Here is a 9,679-nt window from a genome sequence, read left to right as displayed (position 1 = left end):
TGAAGGGTTTTTCACTTATTGGGCCAATGTTTGCTGCTAAGTCTCCATACTCCTTACCTACTGTGTCCTTGGCAATGTATTGATTGATATAATGGGTGTATAGAAATGTAAGAAGTAGCCTCAATGTTTGTAACCTTGGACCCTTGAGTTAATTCTTTTCTTGATTGAGCCCACCTCACCTTTGCCCTATAGGAATGCAGCTTTGTCCAATGCTTTTTTGGAGGCTGGTGCCTGACTTTGGAATAATCACCTTTAGAGAAAGATAAGTTTCTTAAAATGTTAACAGGCCTCCTGGCCAGAAGATGATGTAATTCACTTGAACTTTTGCATATGATAAGTTTGAAAGCCTGGCTTCGATTAGGACCAGGAACTGCTGTCCTTGCATGACTCCACCCTTCCCCCATTATCCTTTATGCACAACTTAAGGTATAAAAACTACTTTGAAAAATAAAGTGCGGGCCTTGTTCACCGAAACTTGGTCTCCCCATGTTGCTCTCTCTCTCAAATTCTGGCTGAGTCTCCATCTGGAGCGCAGAACCCGCCATGCTTGCTAATTATGCCTGGGCTTCTAAGATCCGACCGGGAAGGCCTCAGTGTCTCCTCTCCTTTGGGAGAACGGAAGGACGCCTGCGGCCTATGTAAGTGGTGCAAACTTCTTGTCTTGAAGTTTTATTGGTCTCCCGCGTAAACCAAGCTACTCAGCCTCTTTTCTCCACTGAATTTTCCTACTGAGCTATCCTCATCCTATTACTCTTATATCTTTGATAAATATTTAAATAAATAGGTCGCCTATGCCGTCTCTCCTTCGAATACCCTGGATCAGCCGGGGCTGGACCCCAGCACTCCTTGACATTATTAATTGGTCAACTCTCAAAAAAGAGTAGCATGGTGGGGAAGAAAGGTGAAGTCAGTCAAAGCCTAGACAACTTCAGAGGCAGTTGGGGACTTCTCCAAGTGCACCATTCAGCAGGGAGAGGCCCTATTTATCTACTTTCAATTTCTTTTTATTAATTTTTGGCCACATTCCACAGCATATGAGACCTTAGTTCCCTGACGAGGGATTGAACCCATACCCTCCACATTAAAAGGCAGACAACTGGGGAAGTCCCTGCATGCTGGTAAGTTGCTTCAGAATGTGTCTGACTCTTTGCACCCCTATGAACTGTAGCCCGCCAGGTTCCTCTGACCATGGGATTCTCCAGGCAAGAACACTGGAGTGGGTTGCCATTTCCTCCTCCAGGGGATCTTCCCAAACCAGGTATCCAACCCGAGTCTCTTATGTCTCCTCCATAGGCAGGTGGGTTCTTTACTACTAGCGCCCCCTGGGGGAAGTCCCTGCTGCTGCTGCTGCTAAGTCACTTCAGTCGTGTCCGACTCTGTGCGACCCCATAGATGGCAGCCCATCAGGCTCCCCCGTCCCTGGGATTCTCCAGGCAAGAACAATGGAGTGGGTTGCCATTTCCTACTCCAGTGCATGAAAGTGAAAAGTGAAAGTGAAGTCGCTCAGTCGTGTATCCACCTTCAATTCTAACGACACACAATATGGTTGCCTGACCCTTCTGGTGGGCTTCCCATAATGTTTTTCCTCCTTCTCCTCCTACACTTTCCCCTAAACATCTCCCTCCATATGACTTGCTGGAACCCCTTCTATTACTGTATTTGAAAAAAAAAAGTATAATATTTTCAAATAAATCACCATGTTCAACCAGAAAAAAAGGGAGGAGGGGTGTTTGTCCAGAGGACTCTCCACACACCACTGTCCCTGACAATTACCCCCAGGACCCAGAGTGAGACTCAGAGGGTATGGGGAGGTGGGCACTTTAACACTTTATCCTTTGGACCAGAGATTCTCAAACATTACCATGAAGACACCTCATCTGGGGAAATCTCATGAAAATTAAGAAACTCTATATCCATACTGCTTGGATCTTTTACAGTAAGAGTGTATTCTCAAAATCCTTGAGTTTTAAGAAAAGGTACCAATCTTAGCTATCATGATTATTCATTAATCATGGAGACTATAAATAAACTTGGCATCAAGTTACAGTGAGTGTTGAGGGCACAGACCTGGTTGGAATTCCAGCTCCAGTGCTCACTAGCTGGGTGAACTGACTCTCTGCCAATTTCTTCATCTGTAAAATGGGGACAACAGGGCCCCCTACCTTTTACAGTTATTGTGAGGTTTAAAAAGAGAGAATATGAGAATGCATAAGCCCTCATCAATGCAAAGCAGCAGTTACTCTGAATTTGATCACTGGGGATCCTGCAGTTCTGCTTTCACCACGGAAGGGAGATGGGATGAGAGGGGTGGCTGTGTCCTTCTCCTGCCTGCTCCAGCATCCACTCAGCTGCTGTCCTCTGCAGGTAAAGGTCCAGGGCCAGGAACAATATGAAGACGAATGCTGTCCTCTCCTGGCTGGTTCTACTTGAGCAGAGGGCTGGCGGGCACAGCGTACCCTCTAGCTTTAATTCTGAGAGCTCAACTCTGCTCCTTGTGCCTGGGCAGGCAAAACAGTCTCTTGGCCCTCCTTCTTCACCAAGGTGTCACCAGGCTAACTTTGTACACTGGGGACAACAGATACAGAACCCAGAGCCTAATCCCTCTGTAAGACCCATGGAAATGTCTAAGACCTGGAAAAAAAAAATGTATTGGTTCCAAAATTGAGGGGAAAAAATCTGTGCCATCAAAACCAACAATTTATTTCAAATGCAACATTTATAAATGTCATTAAAAATTAGGGACTTCCTAAGACTCTGAGCTCCCAATGCAGGCGGCCAAGGTTCAATCCTTGGTCAATGAATGGGATCCCACGCGCCGCAAACAAGAGCTCACCTGCCACAACTAAAGATCCTGCATGCTACGACAAAGATCGCAGATCCCTTGTGCTTCAACTAAGGCCTGGGGCAGCCAGATAAATGAACAAAATTAGTACATTTAATATATTTTTAGTAATTATTTTTAGAAGTCATTAAAAATCGTATATAATGTGAGATCCTTTTACTGATTCATGTTGGAGTGAAGGAAACGAAAAAACCATTCCTAGAGTCTAAGACAGTCTTAAAACGTCTGAAAGGTGAGTTTGCTTATGGTCAGAGACAAGAAGAGGAAGGCAGGAAAACACCTGCCATTTATTTAGCACCTACTGACGGCCGGTTGCTGTGCCAAGCCCTCTGCCTATGTAGCCTCACAGCAAAATTATGAAATATGTTCTATTATCATACCCATTTTACAGATGAGGAAACTGAGCTAGTTAGTGGCAGACCTATGATTCATACTGTACCTGAAAAGAAATGACCACAGTGCACTTTGCCACTAGCTAGCCATGTGACCTTAGATATTAAAAAACTTTTACAGCACATTGCAGTGTAAGTGCATGAGCTCACCTGATTTAATCTCTCCTCCTATAGTGTTATCCTTATTTTACAGATAGTGAAATAGAGACTCAAGGTCACATAGATATTAAAAGGTACTACCTAGGTTTTCTGGCTTAAGGCAGTGGATTATTTTTGAAAGGACATGCATGAAATTTGAAATCAGAGAAATCTTGTTTTGAATCCTGGCTACACATTCAATGGCAACTTGAACAAGAGATTTCCTCAGCTGAGCCTCAGTGTCCCCATTTCTGTAAAATGGGGATAACGATACTAGTAGAAAAGGGGTGAATGGCCATGGAGTGGACAAACCAGACTGAGTGCTTAATCTCTGGGCTGCTCTGCCCCTTGGACCTCAGGTTTTCTTCTCTTCTGGAGCCTCTTTTTTCTGAAGCATTAAGATTTGTGTTTTGCACAAAGGTTATCTGTTTTATCAGTTTCAACTGCCTATGATTCCGTGACTTATCTGTTATGCATACAACCCACCATAAAGCAATATCGGTCCCAATTTCAGTCCTTTGTGGGGATTTTTTTGTTTTGTTTTGTTTTGTTTTTCTGCTTTGGTTTGGTTTTACAGTAGGTCCTTGTTAGTTATCTATTTTACTTCTTATTTTTATTATTATATATATATTTTTGGCTCCACCACACTAGATCTTAGTTCCTTGACCAGGGATCGAATTCATGACCCCTGCATTGGAAGCACAGAGCCTTAACCACTTGACTGCTAGGGAAGTCCGTGATTTTCTGTTTTAAAAACAGCAGTGTATATATGTCAATCCCAAACTCTCAATCTATCCCCCCTCCCCATTCCCCTGGTAACCATAAATCCGCTCTCTGTGAGTTTGTTCTTGTTTTGTAAATAAGTTCATTTGGACATTTTTTTTTTTTTTTTTAAGATTTGCATACAAGCTATCGGAGAAGGCAATGGCAACCCAATCCAGTATTCTTGCCTGGAGAATCCCAGGAACAGAGGAGCCTGGCGGGCTATAGTCCATGGGATCGCAAAGAGTCAGACACAACTGAGTGACTAAATAACAATAATAAGCTATCATTTTTGATGCTAAGCAATGATACCAAACACTTCAATTATAACTCCTCCTCTGTAAACCACTGCCCTCCAAAACACAAAGGGTTAACTTGTTAAAACTGACCCCTTGTGTTAGCTGGTAAATCTGCCTGGAGGAAGGGATAGGCTACCCACTCCAGTATTCTTGGGCTTCCGTTGTGGCTCAGCTGGTAAAGAATCCGCCTGCAATGCAGGATTTAATCCTGGGTTTGATCCCTGGGTTGGGAAGATCCCCCGGAGAAGGGAAAGGCTACCCACTCCAGTATTCTGGCCTGGAGAATTCCATGGAGTATACAGTCCATGGGGTTGCAAAGAGTGAGACACGACTGAGCGCCTTTCACTTCACTTCACTTCACTTGTGTTAGCTGTGTGGCTCGCCATCGCCTCACAGCAGCTCCAAGAGGCAGGCTCGTCATTCTTCAAGGAAATGTTTGCCTCCCACACTGGCTCCCACAGAAAGAACTTGTGGGCTTGTCTGCAGTTAGAGGTTGAGGGATAAATGCTGTGTAGCCTCCGGTTTGTGTGGGAGGAGATGAATCCAGCAAGTTGGTGCCCCACCCAAGTTCTTGGCTAAGGATGGTGCAGGTAGAAACTCCACGGCCTTATGCAAAGCAAGGGTGATGGCTATCTGACTGGGTGTCTCAGAAGTCTGCACTTCAGGAAGAGACTCAGATTCTGAAAAAACTGACAGGTGCTATGGAATTCTTTTTAAATTTAACTCCAGTTTTAGATTATAGATGTATACAGTCCAGAAAAGTTTGAAGAAAAGAGGGGGAAAAAAGTAGTACCCACAATCCCAAGAGGACCCATCCAAGTGTATGGTGGATAAGGTGGCTGAGTACCAACTTGGTCTTGCCACTTCCCAGCTGTGGGATCTTGGGGAGTTTTGTGTTCCCTCTGGGTCTCATTTCCTCATCCACAAAATGGATGTAATGGTAATAGTACCTACTTCACAGGACTATGTAAAGAATCTCCCTGCAGTGCGGGAGACCTGGGTTTGATCCCTGGGTCGGAAAGATCCCCTGGAGAAGGAAATGGCAACCCACTCCAGTATTCTTGCCTGGAGAATGCCATGGACACAGGCGCCTGGCAGACTACAGTCTGTGGGGTTACAAGAGTTGGACACAACTTAGCAACTAAACCACCACTACAGGGACTATAAAAATCAGAGGAGACGCGCATGCGTGCCTGCGTGCAAGCCCCGCCCGGGAACTGCGGCGGACGCTGCCGCGGCACGCCGGTCTTGCGTGCTTGGATGCGTTTGCCGGGCGTCTGAGGGGGCCGCGGCAGGGTAGCCTCGGGCAGCCATGAAGTTAAATTTTAAAAAAAATAAAAAAGTAAAAATCAGAGGAGGTGTTTTCACTTCATTTTTCAAATGGTTTTAAAAGGACAATATATGTCAAGCACAAAGCATAAGCACAGTATATAGTAAGTACTCAGAAAATAAATGTTAGTTCTTCTTGACTATTTTCCTTTGTTTGCATGTTTTTATATACTTTTTCTTTTTTTTGGCTGCACCTCCCAGCTTGCGGGATCCTAGTTCCCTCACCAGGTATTGAACCCGGGCAGTGAAAGCGTGGAGTTCTAACCACCAAACAGCCCATGAATTCCCTCACTTGGTGTTCTTAAAATTGTCTGCAAGTTTACACATGAGCTGGCACCAGCCGCTGGCCCCACCCCCGTGATCTCCCAACATCCACATCCCCCTGCCCCGCCATCCCCCATTCTCTGAGCTCCAGCCACCCTGGCCTCAGGCTTTAGCTCGCACACATGGCCTGTGCATCCAGCTCAGGGCCTGTGAACTTTTCGTCCTCTGCTGCTGGAATGTTCTTCTGGATATCCACATAGCTCTCTCCCGTGCTGCCTTAGGTCTCTAGTCAAATGTCACTTTATTTGACAGTTCTTCTCTGCTACCCCTTAAGTAGTCTTTCTCCCCCATCCTCTCTACTCCTTTATTCTGCTTTGTTATTCTCCATAACCCTCGTTATTTCCTGGAATGTGTATTTCTTTGTCTATGTGTCTTTTAGTCTGTTTCTCCTGAGGTGAAGGGAGGCTTCTCCAGCACTGGAATTTTGTTTCTTTTCTGCCACATCCCAAGAATAGTGGTTCCAAGAATAGTGCATGATTCATTTTTTGGTTCAAAATAATTTTTTAATCCCCAGGACATTTTAGTTCTTATGTCTTGTTTTTGTTTTGAAGAACTATAAATTCAAGCTTAGGAAAGCTTGCCTTTGTCTTAACAAAACAACAAAGCGTTTGTATCATTTGCTAATCTAATGTCCTTTTAAGAGAGAAATGGGAGTAATCTGGCAAGGATAAAATTTATACCATGTATGATGCGGATCCATGTAGTGTGTGCGTGCACATTGTTGACAGAATTATAATCTGCTGGTGGCATTTGCAGAAAAGAAACCCTTGCAGATTTCTGAGGTTGTGGATTATTCGCAAAGTCATGTCTGACTCTTTGCAACCCCATGGTCTATAGCCACCAAGCTCCTCTGTCCATGGGATTCTCCAGGCAAGAATATTGGAGTAGGTTGCCATTCCCTTCTCCAGATGCAGATTTCTAAACAACAGTGAACTCTGTTAGGAAATTCCAAAATGTGTTACAGATCAAAAAGGGAATGAGGTTAGTAAAATGCTTCAACAGAGTTCCAGTAAAATACTAGATTTGAGAGCTACTCGACCAATATTTGTTGAATGAATTCATGAATCTGCCTGCTACCTTCTACCTCTACCAGCTGGCTGGCTCTTAGATACCGACAGCTCTGAACAATGTCCATATACCGACAGCTCTGAACAATGTCCATATTCCTCCTGTGGCCAGCCATCACCTCCACTTAACAATCTTAGGCTCAAACAGCACACCCTCTGCCCACTAACTCTCTCACCCAGCCTCCCCAGCTGAGCTCCCTGTCTTGCTATTCTTAGCAACATTTTCAGCTTTCCCTGAACAGCTTCCAGCAGCCCTGGACTCTGAGTTCACAGTGATCCCAGGCATCCTCAGTGCCTACCTGGTACAGCCCTGGCAACTCCCCAGGAGGCCAGGAAAATCAGCACCTCTGGCAGCCTCATCCTGGGGTTTCGCCTGATGGGAGCCGTCTGGTTCTCCCTGAGCTTTTGTTCGAGCCACAGACTTCCTAGCTAGGTGTGGATGGCCGCGTGTCAGAGCAGAACTTCCCGTCCAGTCACCGACTGTTCCCAGACACTCGGGGCATCTGGCTCCTCTGGCTTTTCTTCCTTTGCCCAGGGGAGTGTGAGCGGGGTTTGCCCCGGGAGTTGCACTTGCCAGGCCTTTGACCTCTCACGTAAGAAGCAGCATCAGTCCTGCCAGTTACTCAGAGCGTGTCGGTCGGTCCAGTCAGCAACTGGATTCCCCAGGAAACTCACTCAGCCGCAGTCACCAACCAGCAAATATCCTCTTTCAGAGTTTTCACGCTGCCCCACCCCAGGAGAACAAACAGACAATGTCCAGCCTTTGCCATCAAAGGAACTTGTTGGAGATTGAGCTGCTTGACCACAAATGAACCCAGACCAAGAGTCTCATTCATGCCGGAAACCCTGTCCTGGGGAGATGGAGGGACCCAAGGCCACCACTCTGCCCTCTAGAGGAAGAAGCAGGCCACTGGACTGCAGTTCTGGGTTGGCAGGTGGCTTGACAAGCCCAGAGGAGGGAGCTCACCCTCTGAGGAAACTGAGAGGGCTTCTGGGAGGAGGTAACATGGCTTCATCTCTTCTTTGATTGTGAAAATTTGCCAACATAAACAGAAGTAGAGAGAACAATGTAAGGAGCCCCCGTACCCATCCTCCCACAAGAGCAATTATGAACTCAGAGCCAATCTTACTTCATCTTTACCCCCACCCCAACCCCAAAGGATTATTTTTAAATTCCAGAGATCATATCATTTTGCCCATAAACACTTTAGTATACATCTCTAAAAGATAATCACTTTTTTTTTTTTTTAGAATTTTTTAAAAACAGCATAGAGGATCTAAAAACAGTAGTGTTACTGACCCTCCTCCTTGGACTCATTTTTCTTTTTTTAAATTTATTTATTTTAACCCAAGGATAATTGCTTTACATCATTGTGATGGGTTTTGCCGTACATTAGTATGAACCGGCCATAGGCATACACGTGTCCCCTCCTTCCTGAACCCCGCTCCCACCTTCCTCCCTTGTTCATTGTTCAGTCACTGAGCCATGTCTGATTCTTTGTGACTCTGTGGAGTAAAAGCACGCCAGGCTTGCCAGGCTTCACCGTCCTTCACTATCTCTCAGTTTGCTCAGCTTTAGCATCAGTCCTTCCGATGAATATTCAGGGTTGATTTCCTTTAGGATGGACTGGTTGGATCTCCTTGCCATCCAAGGGACTCTCAAGAGTCTTCTTCAGCACCACAATTTGAAAGAATCAATTCTTTGGCACTCAGCCCTCTTTATGGTTCAACTCTCACATCCGTACATGACTACTGGAAATACTATAGATTTGACCATATGGACCTTTGTCAGTAACGTGATGTCCCTGTTTTTTAATACACTGTCTAGGTCTGTCATAGCTTTTCTTCCAAGGAGCAAGTGTCTTTTAATTTAATAGAAATTGATAAGGGACCAGACGAGAGAGTCAAGCAAGGCTTTACTGGGACTTGCGCTGCATCACGACAGAATGAAAACAAGACACCAGGGCCCTGACTCTCTCTCCCAGGAGGGTGGGCTGGTTCTTTAAGTGGGATGAGGATAGGAGCAGATGGTTGGACTGGAGGGGTAGCTTAGACGGTCTCCCCACCCCTTGGTGGTGCTGTGTGCAGGGGTCCTACACAGTACCCAGCTTTTGCTCCCAGCACCTCAGAAGTTTGTGGCCTTTTTGTATCTTATTTTCATAATTGGCCCAACTGCTCCTGCTTGCAGTTATTTTTAGCTGCTTATAGTTTCTTTGTATTCTGTTGCTCAAGGAGGCATTTACCCAGGTGAAAGTGCAAGCACTCCAGTAGAGGGTCCCAGGTCCCAGCCTATCTCAGGAGTAATTCCTAGTAACTGTTAGGTAGGTAGAATAGGGAAAAGGAGTCCAAAATGGCGGTGGCTAAAAGACAAGGAAGGTCAAATTAAGGTCCGAGGACCAGAGTGAAAACTTCAGGCAGAACAAACAGCACTCCTGGCTAAGCCCAATTTGCATAGGGCAGGCCCAGGTGGAGGAAAAAAACATATAAAAGGAGGAGCCAAAGCGCTTTCTCTCGGACTCTCTCTCC

The 9,679-nt window shown here is 45.5% G+C and overlaps 1 protein-coding gene across 2 annotated transcripts in view; it reads right to left on the bottom strand.

The window, feature by feature from the left end:
• Positions 1–7,992, bottom strand: part of SMPDL3B (sphingomyelin phosphodiesterase, acid-like 3B) — a 33,230-nt gene extending 25,238 nt beyond the window's left edge. For both annotated transcript variants that reach the window (XM_010830152.1, XM_010830153.1), the window contains exon 1: positions 7,453–7,992. In XM_010830152.1, the coding sequence (XP_010828454.1) occupies positions 7,453–7,513 (61 nt within the window). In that variant the 5' untranslated portion in view covers positions 7,514–7,992. The remainder of the gene's footprint in view (positions 1–7,452) is intronic.
• Between the last annotated feature and the right edge of the window lie 1,687 nt (positions 7,993–9,679).

The sequence above is a fragment of the Bison bison genome, unplaced genomic scaffold (assembly GCF_000754665.1).
Source record: "Bison bison bison isolate TAMUID 2011002044 unplaced genomic scaffold, Bison_UMD1.0 scf7180017864516, whole genome shotgun sequence".
Lineage (NCBI taxonomy): Eukaryota > Metazoa > Chordata > Mammalia > Artiodactyla > Bovidae > Bison > Bison bison.
This window is presented reverse-complemented; position numbering and strand designations above follow the sequence as displayed.